The sequence below is a fragment of the Plectropomus leopardus genome, chromosome 15 (genome assembly GCF_026936395.1).
Source record: "Plectropomus leopardus strain MGB_pleo_1.0 chromosome 15, ASM2693639v1, whole genome shotgun sequence".
Taxonomy (NCBI): domain Eukaryota; kingdom Metazoa; phylum Chordata; class Actinopteri; order Perciformes; family Serranidae; genus Plectropomus; species Plectropomus leopardus.
Genome location: NC_142190.1, coordinates 33,529,044 through 33,549,007, shown reverse-complemented (window position 1 = coordinate 33,549,007; position 19,964 = coordinate 33,529,044). Strand labels below are relative to the sequence as shown.

General features: G+C 39.6%; 1 protein-coding gene across 1 annotated transcript in view; it reads right to left on the bottom strand.

Moving 5' to 3' along the window:
* Positions 1–391: 391 nt before the first annotated feature.
* The window catches only part of slc8a2a (solute carrier family 8 member 2a), a 40,772-nt gene continuing 21,199 nt past the window's right edge, over positions 392–19,964 (bottom strand). The window contains exons 2-12 of the mRNA XM_042498945.2: positions 18,664–19,053; positions 17,295–17,432; positions 16,165–16,392; positions 15,807–16,085; positions 14,368–14,802; positions 13,755–14,116; positions 10,962–11,065; positions 9,049–9,161; positions 6,148–6,247; positions 4,442–4,714; positions 392–3,845 (exon numbers count right to left, since the gene is read on the bottom strand). Of these exons, the coding sequence (XP_042354879.1) occupies positions 3,469–3,845; positions 4,442–4,714; positions 6,148–6,247; positions 9,049–9,161; positions 10,962–11,065; positions 13,755–14,116; positions 14,368–14,802; positions 15,807–16,085; positions 16,165–16,392; positions 17,295–17,432; positions 18,664–18,990 (2,736 nt within the window). The 5' untranslated portion in view covers positions 18,991–19,053 and the 3' untranslated portion in view covers positions 392–3,468. The remainder of the gene's footprint in view (positions 3,846–4,441; positions 4,715–6,147; positions 6,248–9,048; positions 9,162–10,961; positions 11,066–13,754; positions 14,117–14,367; positions 14,803–15,806; positions 16,086–16,164; positions 16,393–17,294; positions 17,433–18,663; positions 19,054–19,964) is intronic.

The following is a 19,964-nucleotide window of genomic DNA, read 5'->3' as shown; positions in this document are numbered from 1 at the left end:
CTGTTGTGGGAATGTTCCCCCAAGCAGGGGAAGGGGTTCAGCACATAGACTGTACAGTCTATGATTCGGCACAAATTATGCCGTTAAATCAGTATCTTGATATACCATGCCTGTCAGATGGATGGATAATTTAAGATAAGGAGAAATGCTCACTAACACAGATTTCAACAAATTTGTGTCTAAATTTCAGAGACATATCTCTCGATTCCCCGAAGAAAGTTTTTAACTTAAAAATTATAAAAAGGAGGAAAAAAAGCATTGCCTTTAATTTTTGTTCAGAATATCTATCTTTATACAATTACTACATTTCAGTTAACATTCAGTTTATTCATCTGCAAATACTGTTTTCACAATGCTATATTACTTTATTTTATATTTTATTTGTGTTTATATGTTATCCTATATTTGAATTTGCTCAATTTAGTCCACAGATTCTCATTTTGCTTTTACTTGCATGATTTAATTTTTTTATAAATATTTTTTGGGCATGATGACTGCTTCTGTAATTGTTGTGCACATGATAATAAAGAACTGGCAGCACTGAAGAGGCTGGGGAGAGGGACGTCTGGAGGGTTCTGCTCCGCCTGTTGCCCCCGCAACCCGGCCCCAGATAAGCGGAAGAAAATGCATGTATTACCTGTATGACCCTGTAGCTGTGATGTCATAGTCCTCCTCCATGAAAATGACTTGAGATGTATCTCAGAGGTCTGTTTTGGAGCCTTTTTTTTCTGTCTGTTAACACACTTCAGAAAATTGTCAGATGTACCATAAAGACCCAGATTTCCATCCTTTTAAGAACCTTGATGCCACTATCCAAGTTTTTTGTATGTATAAAATCATAATCTATCCTCTATTACATGAAACCCAGAATTCAATAAAATGTATTTAAGTGTGTCCCAGAACAAATACCCCCAATGACTTAGCACATTCCCTCTTAAAATAAATAAACGATTTGCTTTCTTCAACGCTAATGAGGGAGTAATACCTGGACAACCAATGTAAGTACACCTGAGGACACACAATTTCAATGAATTAGGACATCTTACAATAAATTACAATATATTTTTGTTCACATCAGCTCAAATACATTGAATTACAAAGACATCAAATTACACCATTGATGAATAAACAGATCAGACTTCAGGGGTGAATGAATCATCACTTTCAAACAATCACAATGAATGGCATATATTAGGTACATTTTTTCCATTCCACGGCGCATTAGAAATTCATTCTTTGTCAGTTATACATTTTGATAGTGGGTTAATTCATTACTATAATCAATACTTAAAGTGAGATTGAATTCAGTAGGTGCATGACAATACAATAAGTAATTCCTGGTGTCAACAGAGAAACACAGTTTATCAGTGTGAAATCAGCAACTTATCTCCCCAACTGTAGATTGTCTCCAAACTGTGCTCATTTTTTTAAACCACAGCTGCAGAAAACACTTTACAGCAGTTCCATTCAAAATCATAGACCAAGACAAGGTTACACTTCTGGTCAACAGTTTTATACTGTTGACCAGAAGTGCTTTTATACAGTTTATACTGTACCAGACTGATCTGTAGTCTGGTAAGACCATCCTGATAACATGAGCTCAACATTGTGCTTCACTCCCTGTATCATTCTGGACTCTCTGCAGCCCCAAACACTTTCAGTGGGTAGGAGTACTCACCTTGACAAACTCCTTCAGCCAATCCTACTACACAAATACACTGTCAGGTAGACAGTAACAGTCCAAATAATTTAATTCATTTATTTACATGTTATATGTGACATGTTCCTCATAGTCAACAATCCATATGGGGTTTTCTTAATACACTGGCATATTTCTGCAATTCTCATCCAGCAGCCAGCTGCCTCTGGATTGCTGAATCCCAGCTGGCAGTGTCCTTGTTGTCTGTCTGAAGCACTGTGAACACTGATCTGCATGGCCTGATCCCCAGCTTAGCAGCCTGTCCTAGCTGCTCCTTCATTAGCCAATCACAGGCCAAACTACAATGGACATTGACCTATGTGAGTGCATCCTGATGTTGTTTAATTGTTGTTATTGACAGTATTACTGACTTAACTTCACTTATCGCCATGTTTACTCTGCTAACGTTAAAGTCCCCACTTCCCAGCTAGCAGGAAACATTCCTATAACACTAGCTGACGTTATCTATGAGATGCAATAATGTTTTAAAGACAACATTTTAATTTAATTTTTAACGATTTTTTTCAGGATATTTATCTTTGCAATGTCCCTTTAAGGGTAAATGCTAACTAAGACATAACATTATAACTGAAACATTCTGAGGATGATTTGGTGAGAGGTGACAGACCCTAGAATATTCTTTTTTATAAAACATTCCCACAATGTTACTTGAGAACAAAGGACGAACATTTTCAAAGCAACATTCAGAACATGACATTGAGGACAGTAAAATAACAACAACAGCATTTTAAACATTTTTTGATGTTTAACTTTAAGAAGAATCTTCTGGGAACTGAAAGAAAACTTGCCACTGAAAACTAAAACATTGCATTAGTTGCTTTGTACCATTCTCAGAACGCTTTTCAAACAAAAAATTGCAGTGGCTTGCATGTCAAGTCTTCAACTATAACACAGTCCTTGACTGGCTGCTTACATTGTCAACTATGGTGCAGTTCTGTGATTGGCCTGCCTGGACTGTCATGTCTGGAAAGTGTTTGGGGTGGCAGAGAGTCAAGACTGATACAGAGAGTGAGGCAGGATATTGAGCTCATGTCATCAGGATGGTCTCAACAGGCAACTAAATCTGTGAGCAAAAGGTGGAAGTAACCCTAGCAACAGCACTTTTGCTGTGAACTACATTACCTACAAAAAAAGCTTAAAGCTTAAATAAGCTTAAAGCTTACTGACAACAAACTTGGATGATAGTTTTAACACAGCTTTTTTTTGTTACTGAGTAACTATGTTGTTACTGAGTAACTATGATATGAGCATGATGATACACTCAGCTGTCCTTACATCACACATCTTTGTAAAAGCAGCTGCCCTTGGTTTTATTACTTTATTTACCAGGTCAGGAAGTCTAACGTGACTCTGCCTCTATGAGAAGAAATGAGACCACACTTGAAATCCGAGTTGTGAGACATTAGGCATCAAGTTAGCATCAAGCAAAATCCAGTGACTTCACAGTGCACACGGACCTGCTCTGCTCTCCTGTAACACAAACAGTGCATGCTATTTAGTCCACTGAAGTGAAAATGAATCAGTGTAGTCACAATACATTTTCCTGACTGGAACTGTCCTGCAGTGGATGTGACGTACAGATCCGTATGTGTGAGTCTGTAGTGTGTATGCATTCTTTTTATGAACCATGGCAGCAGTTGTCAAGTGATGAGAGGTCTTCTCAGTGGTAGTTACTGCAACAGAAGTGTACAGTCCTGATGATGTGTATTTGTTATTGTGCAGTCATTACTCTCCTCAGCAGTGCTGTCTCAGAAGCCTTGTATATGGCAGTAGGCCTCCAAGCTGGAGAAGAGGATGTAAAGGAACCAGAGTCCAAAGAAAAGCAGTGATGTGAGGACTTTGGAGACCTGAGGGCCCCCAAGCTCACCGCCTATGGACGGCCTCCGGCGTAACATCAACACTCCCATAGATATGAAGGCAAAAATGGTGAAGAGTGTGACGGAGAAGGCCAGCGAGCCGGGGTCAACACGGAAGACCTTACCTTTGACTTGCCAGTATATGGCAGCCACAGACCAGGCCACACCAATTCCCAAAAACACATTCACCGCGTTGCTTCCTGTCACATTTCCCACACATGCATCTGCATACTGGTCTTGAGTGGCAGCCACTTTGCTGGCAAAGGTATCTGGAAAAAAGGGCAAGTCAAGTAGTAGTCAGTAATTCAGTAGTTTAACCCTTTGAGACTGGGTCAACATCAGTTTTCTTGTGCTGTGTTCAGATACTGTTCACAAGTATTTGACCCTTTGAAACCTGTGCAATTAGTTCGATCTCTTGTGATAACATGGGGAGATATGGCAATGACCAGCTTGGCAAGAAATCACTAAAATATAACGAGAAAATTACCTAAAAATAGTTTTACAAAAGAGGGAAGGATTATTAGACAACTATGAAATAAATATACTGTTGAATATCTCTCTGTCTCTCTCTTTACCTATCTATTTATCTATCTATCTATCTATCTATCAATATAGACAGACAGACAGTCAGACAGGTAGACAGTCAGACAGGTAGATAGATAGATAGATAGATAGATAGATAGATAGATAGATATTATCAGCAGTATTTTTAGGTCATTTTTTAAATTTGTTTTTAAACATTTTTTTGCATGTCTTATTAAGTTGCTCTTTGCTTTCCTTCCATGTTTTTGAAAGAAATTCAGCCAGTTTGCTTAGGGAAATACTGTATATTACAAAACTGAGACTCGCTGGTAGAATCACTTACCAGGAAGTGACGTCCCCAGTGCTACAAAGACCACCGCAGTGACACTGTCTCTCAGGCCGACGGTGCAGCCGAAATGGGAAGCTAGGTCTCCAATAATGGCTGTTAAAAAACCAATAACAGAGATTGACACTATGAAGCATGCCCAGCCATTCCAGTACTCTGTGGGTGGGACGCAAGCAAACAGAATCTTCCAGAAAACGCACAGTATGTGCATGAAATAGTCGAAGCAGTTCGGCATTCGCTGCTCCTGTCCCTCCTCCTCATCTCCATCACCTGTTTGAAGAAGACAGACACAATCAAACTAAACACACCTTCGTAACACCGTGCTTTAAAGGAAAAGTTCAATATTCTGAACACAGCCCCGACTAAGTCCAGCACATAACTGCCTCTTAAACCACAACTTCTCATTTCAACACTTGGGTTTTTGTTTGGTTAAAACGAATGAGTTATGACATGTTAATAAGCGAGCTTTAGATAAGAGATTTTCTTACGGAGACAAACTAGCTGTTTCCCTGTGTTTCCAGTGTTTAGCTAAGCTAATCAGTTGCTAGCTACAGTTGCATATTTAACGCCCAGGACACACTGAATGCGTAAGCAGCATGTGACAGCAACCTTGCCGAAATGCTGCAGCTGGCAAACTTGTGGTGTTTACACTGAGAGCTCTGTAGCTGCGGCGCTGCTACAGAGCTACCTGCTGCTCGAACTACTGGATTTCCACAATTAAAAGCACATACTCCACCCATTTATTAAGCCATGTAGCCTCTGAACTTTTAACAACACGGCCCTGCAAATATTTCAAAATAAAAAGCTTTGTGACAACAACAGAATGGATTCTGCAGACAGAAACTTTGTCTGAGGGCTTTTATGAGAGACAGGGAAGGTTGATTAAATCAGATGTCTTCATGTCTGTGGAGGTTATAGACATTGAAACTGTAGTGAAAGAAAGGAAGGTCAGTATGACCTTTAAAACTTCATGTTCACTGTCTATTTTTGCTGAAAGCCACATGCGTCAGGCGGAAAAAATTGGCAAGCCTCTGTTTCTCTAGATGTGCCACAGCTGAGCAGCTGCTGAGACGCACCTGAGTGACGCATGCAGTGTGTCTCAGGCGTAATGGAGAGACATGTAGTGGTGCCCTCAGACATTCTTTAATATGGTTGGCCAGATGGGGGCAATGAAAGCTTTCGAGGTGGAAGGCGAAAACCAAAAGCCACAGCTTAATTTCATGAATTCTATGATGCTGTTGAGGTGCATACTTGATAACAATGTCAATATGTGGAGTTCTGTATCTCACAGGGTCTGCCCTCTACTGGACTCTACAGGCGATACTCTCAACCAATCATGTGCATGCATTCGCCCACTGAAATGTGCATAAACAATGTGCAATGACATTGAGTAATGGCCAAAAATGTCTTTTTATAAAACATTATGATGTCAGAGTCAATTTGGCGTTTGGCCTTTTATATATAAAATGTCATCACTTCATCATTGCTCACCCTATTATGTAGCTATCATCTTAATCTATTCATGAATTGTGAAAATGAGTCAAGTTCATGCCTGGTCCGATGACATTTACAAAGTGATATGAATTTTTTAAAGATTATTTTTGGGGCTTTTTACATCATCAATTGAATTCATGTAAAACATAATCCACATGAGAAAATTAACCTGGTTTAACCCAAAAACTAAACATATAGTGCTGACTGACCTGCGCTGACTGTGACTGCTCCGATGAACTGCTCTCTCCACGAGTGAGTGCCAACCACCACAGCCAGGTTTGTGTCCTTCAGGAGTTTGTCCACTGTGTTCTGTTACAACACATTGAACACGGCAGTAATAAGGCCGAGGTAGTCAAACCTCATATCAATAACACAGAACAGATGGGTTCACATTTCTGTCACTTCACCCTTTTCAGGATTTGTTTCTAAAAATCTCAGAGGGTTGAAGCTTATCGTAACATAAAAAGAGAATTAATGGGAGTAAAAGCAGCATGAAATAAAAAGGTTACAGAAATGTTGTTGTAAGATTGTTTTACAGGCTAGTGGATGAAAACTAGGTGCAGTGTGATGTCAAAACAAATACGGCAAATATGTATCGTTTCAAAACAGGGTCAGATCTGTTATAGCTGTGTATGATGTGTGTGAAAACATTTTGTATGAATACACTGAAATGTGTGAAAGTGTAAAAACATTTTGATTCAATACATTCAAATGCATTCACGGTTAAATAATATCTGAACAAAAAGATTTTGTTTTTCGATCCACAAAGATCTATAGCTGTACATGACAGTTTTGAATAAAGATTTGTGAGTGCACAAACAAGATTTACAGTCAAAGAACAGAACAGATTTTCAGTTACACATCAATCTGAGTGAAAAAAAAGTTCACACAGTGTTATGATTTAATCCCACATTTACAGATACGAATTAAATCTACAAATTCAAATTATACCTAAAAGTACAAATACTTTATTCCTACATTGGGAGGGGTCTGCCTGTGGAATGCAAGAGAGAAGGTAGAGTGACCCAGGCATGACATTTTTCTGTATGCCAAACCAGAAACAGATGTCGCCCTGGTTCCCTCGTCAAAAAGCCTATAGGATTTTTCCATTAGATTTTGTATCACTGCAGAAAATAAGCTCTGTAATGAACAGACATTTATGATACATACACATTTTGTACAGCAAGATTCATAAAAGAAGACTATTTTCAGGATTTTGAATGCCTAAATGTAATTTCCATGAGTAAAAAGCTATTGCTAGGCTGAAACAAACTACACTACGTTCATGCCGCCACTGCTACGAGGCTGTAAAGCTGTGTTCAGTGCCGTTCAGGTTGATAATGTTCTATTTTCTCATTTAGCCACTTGTTAGCAACCATCTTTTTCAAGACACATAAAAGCTTCAAAGTTCACAGTGGGGTATTTACAGATGTATTTTATATTGTAGAACAAAATGTAAAAGTGTCTTCAGCTTGTGTTAACAAGTCAATTCAAATTAAGTCAATTTTATTTATAAAGCCCATTATCACAAATCACAGTTTGCCTCAGAAGGCTTTATAGCAGACGACACCCCTCTGTCCTTAGACCCTCACATCGACATTTAAAAGGCATTAAAACATCTTAACAACAGACCTTATTTCAGGCTTCTAACCAGAGAGGGCTCACAGGTCACAGACATCAAATGCTAGTCTTTGGTAAATTTTTGTTCAAATCTTAATGCACTCACAAATATTTTTTAATTATTCAAAACTATAATGCATGGATGGCAGATTCAAAAATTAATTCGGTTTGCACAGATATTTAAATACACATTCAAACATGACAATTTATCAAAACACTTTTACACATTCACACATTTGAATGTATTGTGTTTCACACATTCAGATATGGTCATAGTTACAATACTTTGGATCCCTACTTTGAATCTATAAAGTATGGCACAAATTCATATTATGCCCACAAAACCACTGGCGTCACTGTTATGCTAAAGAATTTTAATGTAATTTAGAAAAACGCACCCAACATTTACCACACATCACACATAAATGAACACACATCTAAAATCAAGATGTGTGTAATGTATGAAAAAAGCTGAGAATGGAGGAATGGTAGATATGAATACATAATATACAATGATATTAGAATGAGAAAATGAGATGAGAAAAGTCTTATCAGTCCCATCACTCACAGAAAGCTGGCAGAAACTGTACCTGGTCTAGTACTCCGTTGGGAGTCTGATGGGCAAGAGGGTGTGAGGTGGTTAATAAACAAAAAACAAACACCTGATTAGCACTGATTTTATGCCTGTCACTAGTCCAACATTTGTTAAAGCTTAGAAAGGAAATGACCCTGTAATTAAGTACATAGACTATACACTGTATTTTGGGTTTCCACACATCTTTTTGGACAACATTTCAAAACTTTTTTCAAAACCATGGCTTTTCAAGGACCCTTTTTTCTTACCAAACTTGCCCACAGTTTTTTAAACATATAAGATTAAAACTCTATTCAACATAATTTGAGCTAGCTGGCATATATGAGGGGAGAGCTGGAAAGCGAGGAGAAAATTAAGAAATGTACATGATGGTGAAGAAAATGTCACACAATGACTCACATTGAAGCTACATTACAATCTCAGAAAGCTTATTCACAGAAGATTACTGTGACAATTTTATTCGACCCAACAAAATTCCATGATTTTTCCAAAACATTCAATGATTTTTTTGACCAATTCCATGACCTTTCCAGGAAAATGTGATTGTGAAATTCAATGACTTTTCCAGGTTTTCCATGAACATGGGAACCCTGTATATTGTATGTTAACTTATGTGCCACCCATATGTCAAATTAGACAAGCTATTGTTACTTTGCAAAGATTTTGTTTTGAAACATGCAGATGTAATCATATTTTAAAAGCTTTACCTTCAAGCTTCATAATGGTATTCACATAAATTCTCTCTCTCTCTCTCTCGAAAACCAGTGCGCTAAAAGTTCATTTCCTTATGGACTTAACCTAAGATACACCTGAGTGCCCCTAAACTTTATTGATTGATTTATTTATCAGAGCATAAAGATGGTTGGTTTATGTCTTCATAAAGCCACTCACACACCTTAAATTCACAGGACTCCCTGATGATGACCTCCAGCCTGCTATGCTCTCCTAGAATGGGTTTGCCCATCTCAGAGATCCTACGGGCCTCTTCCTCTTCAGGAGTGGGGTTTCCTGTCAGGGAGCACAGGCGTTTAATTATGACGTCAATTTTTTAATTTGTCATTTACAAAACACACAAAAACCTTAAACATCAGCCAAGGCTACAGGCCCATATCTGAAGCATAAAGATGAGAGAGCATTCCACACTGCACACTCTGAGAGAAGAACATGTTCATAAGGTGCTGTATGTTGCATTTAAAGAGAATCTAGTTTCCATAATCTGATGTACTTCCTGTTAAAACAGGATGGGGTCAGATTCTTTTAGCCCTAAATTGAATAGCTCTTTTTTCACAGATTCAAATCTCATCCCAGTAGCTGTGTTTACATGCACACGTTTTCTCAATTTGATTAAAATCAATCTGATTGAAGATTTTGGCCTGCGACCCTTGCGAGGACAAGCGGTTACAGACAATGAATGAATGAATGAATGAATGAATGAATGAATGAAAGAAGATTTTGGGGCAACTGTTGACTGGGATGTTCTCTAATATGATTTGGTGTTTACATGTGCAGATGCATGTAAACGGAGCAGCTGAGTGACGTGCAGAAATCATGAATATATTAACTTGACAAGGCTTCCAACTCTCTTGCAGTTTGAACAGATGAGTTTTCAGTCTACAAAAGATGTCTAGAGTTTCTGTCCTGATGTCAATGGGAAGCTTGTTCCACCATTGTGGAGACAGATAGCATGAAAAAGTTTTTAAAAATGTATTATAAAACAGTATAATGGTATTTCAAAGTGCCGCACATATCACCTTTCACACCAAAACCTGCAACCAAACTATCTTACCCTGGTTAAGCAGCAGCGCTGTGAAGAGAGACACACAATGATTCATTACAGTATAACAAAACCATTTTCAGGGCCTAACACAGTGATAGTAAACTTGCAGCCCATGGGCCAATTCTGGCCCCAATAGGATGGCAATTGGCCAGAAATACTAGAAATGTCTTTATATCCTAGAAACATTGTATGATCCTGAAAATGTCTTATCTGAGAAAAGTCCCCAAATCCTGGAAATGTCCTCAGATACTAGAAATGTTTAAATTCTAGAAATGTCCTTAAACGTACAAATGTCATAAAATCCTAGAGACATGTATGGGGCTGATGTGACTTGCCTCTGGCCTCCTGTCATACTTACAAAAGTGGCCAAAGCAAATTAAGTGTCCTTTTATACATGGTGTCTGCAGGTCTCGAACAGCATTAAATTCAGTTCTCTCAAAAAGGCCTGAGCAGGTCTTAAAACATCTTCAAATTAATTTCAAAGGGTCTTGAGTAGGTTTTCATGGCTACCATAGATGGCAACATTAGTTATACATTTTCTGTATGAGTTCTTGCTGCAACAGTTCTGCAAAAATGCGTAATGCCCCCTCACTGTTAGCTTTCATTAGCTCTCTTCCCTAATGATATCACTTACTGTAAACTAATGTCTCTGATTCTTTTGACCTCCACTAATGAGCACATATCCATTTCCTGCTCCATCCTTTGACACACTGACAAGGAGCAGAGAACTAAAGGATACTAAATTCATAATTAGCTGCTGTGCCACTTCTACAGTGAAACAGAGCCAGTGGTGAATGGCAGTGTGTAATCTTCAGTTACTGGCTGTGACGCAGCCCAGCGTTCAGCCGCCTGTGTGTTACTATAGTTGTTATTTTGATTCTAGATCTTGGATACTGCTCCCATCTACTGTGTTTAAGTGAACAACTCATCTTTGACTGTTATCTCAGACAGCATTATTTTATTTTGATAATTGTGAAAACACACACCACTTAATTAATTAATGCTGACATTTGAAATGCACACACACTTACCAGAAAGACCTCGTTTCAGCCATTTGGGGTCCTCGAGCACAATGAAGAAGTTTTCCTGCTTCTCATACTCCTCCACATTTATAATGCGCACCTTTAAGGTCTGACTGGAGATATGCAAGCACACACACACAAACACACATACACACACACACACACATTTTTTATTTCTGCAACAAAGAAGTAAAGTACTAGGAACTAAATTCTACTGAGTGCACAAGCTAAATGCTGGATACCTCCACATCTGAAACATTTGCTCTACCGTCTAAATCAGATCGCAAATTGAAGTGACCTAAATAATTAATCATGATGGGACTTTAAATTATTCAGGCTTAAATGTAGTGTGCTCCTGCTCCTTAATGTGCCAAAGAAATACTGTGAAACTAAATGACTCGTAGAACAACAATACTTGTTTAACCAATGTGTGTTAAGTTTATGTGTAGAAAACTTTGATGAATTCTTGACAACTTAGAAGAAGAGTGTACATATAACGAGGGATAATGGTCACAGAGGGGGAAAAAATCCTTACACTTAACTATAATTCCATGAACGATAATCTACATTGTTGTACCCTTTGCTGCGGACCATGTATTGTTGCCATGTTACATAACAGAGTCTTTCACTAAGTGTACAATTAGCCTATGTGCAAACACAGCTTATATAAGCTGAAAATTTAATGGGAAAAGGATCTGTCAGTTTACATGGGGTGACGGGAGGTTCCCACACCTGATCGGGGATGGGATTATCTGTGGGTGTTAAGACATCAGGTAATTCTGTTAATAGGACCTCCTCCCTCTGGTTTCAGTGAGGGTCAGGTACCTTTTTCCTAGAAGCACTGATGGGCTGAAGCAGTACAATATGAAAGCATTGAGGGTGCTGTGTGTCAGACCACGAGAGTATGTTTCAGTTTGTCTCCCGAGAAGTTTGCCAAATGAGAAAATGTTCTGAACAAAGGCTTTGTAACCCTCTATCTACCCGCACTGAAGGTACACTTTAGTTCAGGCATGTCAAACTGGTCCACAGGGGGGCCGGTGTGGCTGCAGGTTTTTGTGCCAACCAACCAAGAGCACACAGTTTGACCAATCAACTGTCTGAAGACGGAGATCAGTTGATTAAATGAGTCAAGTCTGGTGTGCTGCTACTTGGTTGGAAACAAAACCTGCAGCCACACCGGCCCCCCTGTGGACCAGTTTGACATGCCTGCTTTAGTTCAATATTACATCTTAGTTGAAAGCCTGTTTTGATTCTGTAATCTGTTGTCAGCATTTTGGAGTTCCGATGCTATATCATCATGTTTAGGTATTCATATCACAGAATCGCCTGGCTTGTGTGTCCTTTGCACAGGCAATATGGACCATTCAAATGAATATCATAAAAAATACACTGATGTTCTCAAGGAAGTGCATTACAATCCACTGGACATCTGATCAGTCTCTTACATTATTACTACACTACATTTCTTAGTGTTCTGTGTGCTTTTATTAGGTGTAGAGCATTTGTGCAATTATCTTGTATAGCACTTCAGTGTAATTATCATTGTAAAGCATCCAATAAATGTAGGGCATTGTGCAGTACTCTTGGCTGTATAGACTGGTGGGGATACTGTGGGTTAATTGTAGTCTGATTGTATGTGTGTGTGATCATGTTGCCTGTGTTATATTGACTAGTTTGACTGTGTATTTATATGGCCATGTGGCCTGAGTCTCTCAGATGTCCAAGACAAATTTCTCCTAAGGGAGATAATAAAGGCTAATCTTATCTTATCTTACCTTAAAATCGACAAACAACATAAGATGTAAGAGTGAGGATTTTTTTTTAATAAATATGGCAACCACATAGAGATTTCATGGCAAGAAGTGCAGCTTTAGGTATTATTGGTTGATAAATGCATTGTATTCTAATGCATTTGTTGTTTGTGGCCAAGTATGTTAATGTTTAGATTTGCAGTGCAAATTGTGATGTAATGTGGCACATCTGCCTTATCGTCAAAATATCAATCAATAATGTAAATCTCTGAAAAATGTTTTTTGAAAATGGTTTTTGCTGCTGTCATTTACCAATGAAAGCAACAAAACCTTATTCTTAAAAAAATGTTTGTTAGAGTGTTCTTAATAATATCAATTCCTTGTTTTAGTGTTTAGTATTAAAAAAAAGGAAAATGCAACATCAAGAATCTCAATTTCTTGCACTGCCTCCTTCCTGGAAAACAACAGATTGATGCTCTAAGGATATACATCCATTATACCCCTTTTCCACCAGAATTAGCGCATGTATGCAGGTTTAGACTGTTTTCCCAGTGTCAGTAGAGTATAGCTATGTACATGACTCTACATCAGACAAGTATGCCTTTCAGTGCGAGTGTGTGTTTTTTTCATGGACAGGCCAGAAAACAGGTCAGTAAACAGTAGAAAGCAGCATGGAGGCCTGTGAAATCTCTACAGAGGTTACTTCTCTTCATATATCTCTTACTTATTCAATCTCTCTTTCAAAATTGGTGCAGAGTAATTTAGCTGCTTAGGTGGAGATGGATGTTATAATGTGATGTGATGCATCTCACTGGTTAAGGGGCTGAAATTAGCGTGTTCACCTGGGTGTTGTGTTCACCTGGGTGTTGTGTTTCCATCCAAGCCATTCAATACAGCTGATAAATACCCAAGTCATTTGCCAGTTTTAACCTTTCCCATTACATTAAAAAGCCAGATTAGCATGTGTTAATGTTTTTGGGGTTTTTTGCAGTGGAAAAGATGCTTTAGACTATATCCTTGTCACTGACTCTGGTTTCTGAGTGGGCCTCACCTGGTCTGTTCATTGGTGAATTCAAGCTCCCCTCTGGCCTCCTCGTAGTCCACCCCCGCCTTGGCACCACCATCCTCTGTATGGTACGGCACAGCAACAGTGCCCCTGGAGCCTGAGTTCCTCACCACTGTCACTGTCAGAGTGCCTGTGCTCTCACTCACCCGCAGCACACGTTGGCCAAAGGTGAAGATGCCAGCATGGTCATCGTCCAGTATAGTGATGGTGGCAACCAGTGGCTCCACCAGTCGACCCTTTGGTGGAGTTCCTGTCCCTTCACTTCCACCTTCTTCTAACCTTAGGTTCTGAAGACGCACAAAGAAATGCTCGTCCTCCTCAAAGATGTCATCATCCAAGATGCTCACCTGGACAGAACAAAACATTATACGGTCTTTCACCTCATTAGGCAGGTTTCAATAACCCTGAAACTGTGCAAATTTAAATAGTGAATATAAAATATGCCTAATGGAAACATGTCAATATCGAAAAGAAACTCCAATTTATCGCAAAAAAGCTTTTACACTTGCATTAGGTGGTATTTCAGGCGATTTGAAAAAGCCATATTTTGCAAAACTGCAATGGAGTTTTTTCACAAATGTCTTTTCCATTTGCTCACCTTGATCTCTTTGCGGCTCTCTCCTGGCATGAACACCAGGGTTCCCTGACTGAATTCATAGTCTGCCCCAGCATTGGCAGAGCCATTTTCTGTACAGTAATCCACATAGAAAGCGTTCTGGCCTGTGCCACCCTCCAGGATCACCCCCAGGCTCAGTGAGCCACAGTTTTCTGTGCACTGGTACTGGGCATTTTCAAAACAAATGTGCGAGCATGTGGCCTTGTCAGTCGCCTGGCCTGCAGAACGACGGGAGTGCTCAGCAGCATGTTTCTTTAATATGTTGCCTGCACCAATCATCATGCGTGTGGCCTGGACACGGTAGAAGGCACGGCTTTTCTTCTGTTGAACCAGTGCAGAGTAGTTAGCCATCTCAATGAGCTGGTCTAGGTCTTTGTCTGGGTGTTTCTCCTTCAGGTCTTTCAGGATGCGGACCACCTATCCAAAAGAGGAAAGCGGTTATAAAGTAATATACTATATTTATAAAGGTGTACGTTTAGTAAAATGTTGTGTAATTTAAGTAAGTCTTAGTCTGAAGTTGTGACTGCACTGGCTGGGTGGCTGGTGTTTCTTCACAATGATATTTCTCAGGGCTAAACTTGTTTAAGAGCGATCAGTCGACTAATGCAAGAAAAAGTTTGAAAACTTCTGCTGCTCTGCCTCCTAGTGATTAACTTCCTACTGTTAAGAGTCTGCTGGTGCGCCTGGTGGCGCAGTGTTTAGAGCAGCACCCCATGTACAGAGGCTGTGTCCTTGTTGCAGCAGCTGTGGGTTCTGGCCTCAGCCCTTTTCTGCATGTCTCCCCCTCTCTCTCTCTCCCCCTTTCACGCTCACACCGTTCTGTCAATGAAAGGCAATATAAGCCAAAAAAAATCATCTTAAAAAAAAAAAATCCTGTTGACTGCACTCCATATATACCATACACACACTGCTGCTGGGCTGAATCCCCCAAACTCAGGAAACCTCATGGTCCCTTACACTCCATCATTTGTGCCAAATTTGAAGAAATTCCCTCAAGGTGATCTTGAAATATCACATTCAAATAAATGCGACAGACAAGGTGACAGTGACCTTGATCTTTGTCCACCAAAATCTAATTAGTTCATCCTTGGTAAGTAAATTGTGCTAAATTAAAAAAAAATGCCTCAAGTTGTTCTTGAGATATTGCATTCACAATAATGAGACAGACAAGGTCACAGTGAACTTGACCTTTGACCATCAAAATCTAATCAGGTCATCCTTGAATTCAGTTGTGCTTCATTTGAAGAAAATCCTTCACGATGTGCTTTAGATATTGTTTTCATGAGAATAGGCAGATGGATGGATGTATGACAGTTGGCACAGAGGTATAAAAATCTATGATTTTACACCATTCAATCCTCAGTCCTCAATCTTGCACTGAGTGTCCCCAGCAGCATTTGTCCCTGAGACACTTGTCTTACCTCATCTTTATTCTGGTCCAGTTCATTTCCCGTCTGCACAGAAACGGTCACACTGGAGGAGTTTCCAGGACACGAACTGCCGTCTGACAACTTTCCATCCATGATCACGTCAATGCCTTTGGGTGCAAGGTCACCTTCCATTTCCACCACGAGGCCGTGCCTCTTGTCAGCACGGTAACGCTTATGCATGTATTTGTAGAAGAGGAGGCGGCGGTCAGCGATCCAAGCCAAGATCACACACACCGGGAAATAAAGCAGTGTCACAATGGCCTCCCATACCTGCCAACACAGGCAATATGAGCATTACATGTCTTATTACAAACATCACTGAATGTATATACAGTCATCAGAAACACACCTCTACAATCCCAGGTGAGATGACAGCCAGTATGAGGTAGAGCCATATGTATGCAAAAATACTCCAAAAAGCTGTGATAAAAAATACTCGCAGATGTTTGATCTTGCGAGACTCTCCGTGAGGGATCACGCACACACACAGACCAATGATCACAAACATATTGAAGGCAGCGCTGCCCACTATGGTGCCCGGACCCAGCTCCCCGGCATCAAAGTTGTGCCCACACACCTGTCAACATGTAAGGGACAAAGAAGAAAAACATCACATAGATCAAAATCAGAGACTTCGTTAAATGCTAACTGGAAATTAACTTGAGATCTATGTAACAACCAAAATAATCCAATATCTATGACAACAGGAATGCTTTGGAGAAGGTATACTCAAATATTAGATATAAAATCAATATATAACAAAAGATAGAAAACTAGAAAATTAACTATACGAGAGCCAGAATAGAGATTATCTACATATGTGCAGGGGCGGCCTCTAGCTAACCAGGTAGAGTGTGCACCCCATATTCCTGAGGCTTCTGCAGCAGCCCAGGTTCAAGTCCAGCCTGCAGCCCTTCACTGCATGTTATTCCCCCCTCTCTCTCCCACCTTTCCTGTCTCTCTTCAACTGTCCTATGAATAAAGGGAAAACGACTCCAAAAAAATAATCTTAAAAAAAAACAACCCAAAAAACATATGTGCATTAACCCTTTGAAACCTGGACCCTGAAACTTTCACAAAAGTTTCGACTCTGAATCCTGATCAAATTGGTTTGATTTCTTTCAAAAACATGGGAAAAAAGACAATGACTTATTTGTTTGTTGTTTATATTTATTTAATTAATTCTTAAAATCTTCTGGGCCATGTCTTGTTAAGCTGATGTTGCCCTTTCCCTCTGTTTTTGGAAGAAATAAAACTAATTAATTTTAATTAGTTTAATTTAAACTAATTTTCTCAGGGTTTAAAGAGTTAAATGAATTCAGTTTTAATCATATTGGTGGGCGGTCAAGTCTTTTCCAGAGTTTAAACAACTTTTCATCAATTTATGGATATTCATTTTGCTTATGATAAGAGACTATTTGTGACCAGCATATTTTATATGAAAGTATGTGTTGAAAGGAAGTGAAATGGTTTGTGTACCTCAATAACAGAGAGCAGGATCTCAGGTGCAGAGGAGCCCAGAGCCATGAGTGTCAGGTTAGACACAGTCTCATTCCAGATTCTCACTGTGGTCACTGTCGTCTCACCGTTAGGTTTGGTGATGGTCACCTCCTTCACCTGCAAGTGGAGGAGCAAAAGAAAGTCTCAAAGATGCTGTTACCACTAAACTCATACACACAGTTATTGCTGTCAATGTCAATGTCAAAAAACTGTTTTTGTGTCCAGTATTTTAGGACGGACACAAGGGAAAAGGGATCCGTTCTGATGCTAGTTTGTTTAGATTTTCTATATTACATCTGAAATGTATGGTGCTTTTAATCTGACACTATTCAACTTCAATAATCAATTAACAGTATAGTCCATTAGCATAGGCTATAGAGCAGTGATACTCAACCTGTGACCGAAGGCCAAATCTGGCCTATGATAGGGTGCACGGTGGCCTGCTGACCACTTCCTCATTCATAATGAAAATAAATGTATTCACATTGTTTATTTTTAATAATTTAAATGTAATTAAGGAGCCCCAGAGCCTTAAAAAGTATAGCGGCACCCTGTAGTTCAACCATGGGCCCCAAATAGAAAGAATAGAAAGTGCTGAGTCCTTTACGCCAGGGGACAGGATTTATAAATTTTCTTGATGATCACATCCTGGGATATGTCACTGATTAGCAGCAACATATATTGTGACAGTGTACCTTGAGGAAATAGCATGTATTTTCTCCATATGCCAAATATGGGAAAATGATGTCATGCAGTGGAAAAATGTTTATGCTTTGATGGCTGTGGGATCAAAAATTGCAATTTGAATACATTTCAATGGAGCATTTTTTGAACTTAACAGTATGAATGTAATAATTTAGTTTCCATAGTGTATTTTAGACTTACTGTCGGAGCTGAACTGGAAATTCCAAGATGAAACAACAATGTATGCAATATGCAAGAACAAGGCAATGATGAAAAAAAAGCGTCAAATGTGCCAAACAGTCCCTATGGGTTAATGTTAGTTTATAAGGTGGACCCTTACCTCCTGTCATTTTGCAAAAGTGGCCCCTAGGGGAAGCAAGTTGAGTATAGAATATAAAGCTATAAAGTACAAAGCTGACATTGACATTTGTTTAAAAATGTCAAACAGGTATAACTCTTGCTTCCCAGAAGCCCCTGTGGGATAACAGGACCCTGAATTTCTCAAGATTTTTTTTGGATTCTCCTTCTGCCAGTCACGACGTGAGACAGCAGAATGGGACCACAGCACTTTTAATCACCAACAAACTAAGAATAGAGGCAAAGTAGTGTTTCAAATGAAGGATGGCTGCATTATATTTCTTAAAGATATGAAGCTGAATCATACCTGAGAGGTAATAACCTCTATGGACGCCATGAAGCGATCTGCAATGATGGACACACCCAGGAAGATGTACATGAGACACAGGAAGTAGACAATGGCCCTCCCTGCCTGCTCCCCGACTGGAGGGTTGAGTGGCAACCACACCGGCAGCAGAACACCAGGTTTGCACACCACAACACCCGAACATGTCCGCTTGCCCGACCCTGTGGCATTAGCAGAGGACTGAGGCTGCTCGGGGGCAGATGCTCGCTCCACAACCTGGGGCCTGATGGAGGTGCAGGGATGGGCCAGGAGGAGGAAGGAGAGGAGGAGAGGGGATAAGTGTCCCATGATATCCCTGAGTCAGGAGGGGCCTGGGGGTCACTGACAGAGACGCTGGCTCAGAGGACTTTCCTGGGGGGGGGGACAGAGGAATGCATCTTGTTTGAAAACAGGTAAAACAGATTTACAGTGAATGATAGTTTATCTTTTTATTTTATACAGGGATGAGCCCAAAAAGAAAACAAAAACTACAAATACCGAAACATGGTTGTATGCCTCTGTGCACTGGTCAAGTTGTACTTAAAGATTACATCCATGCCTGTGAAAACATGGATGCGTCACACATCTTCAGCACAGAAGATCTCTACAATCAGCACAGTTTACAGATTAAAGTCACCAATTTAGTAATCAACTAAATGTCTCCCCCTTTGTTACTGACTTATGATGTTGAGTAATGGCCATAAAAGTGTTTTTGGGGAACATCATGATGTCACAGTTGACCTTTAATCTCTTGAAAATAAAATGTGAAAACTTCAACATAACTTTGTGTGAAAAGTTGAGCGTATGAATTCTTGTTTTATGGCCAAAAACATGTTAGATGAGATCATTGTGACCTTGACCTTTCAGCACCAGATTCTAAAAAGTTCATTCTTGAGTTCAAATGGACTTTAAGTTGGACAGCTAAGACCAATTTAGTATCTGACCAAATATCTCCCCATCTGTTCCTTGCTCTTTTGGCAGAACATTATTGTGTGACATTATGTCACAGTTGACCTTTGACCTCTTGGATATACAATTTCAGAACTTCATCTTTATATTCTATTAGACATTTGTGTGAAATCTAGGCATATGGATTTTTATGAGATCAACATGACCTTGACCTTTGACCTTAAACCCCCAGATTCTAGTCCAAGCAGACATTTGTGCCAGATTTGAGGAAATTCCATCAAGGCCATCTTCAGATATTGTGTTCACGATAATGACACAGATGCATAGGTAAGAGTGACCTTGACCTTTGAAATCTGATCAGCTCATTGTAGAGT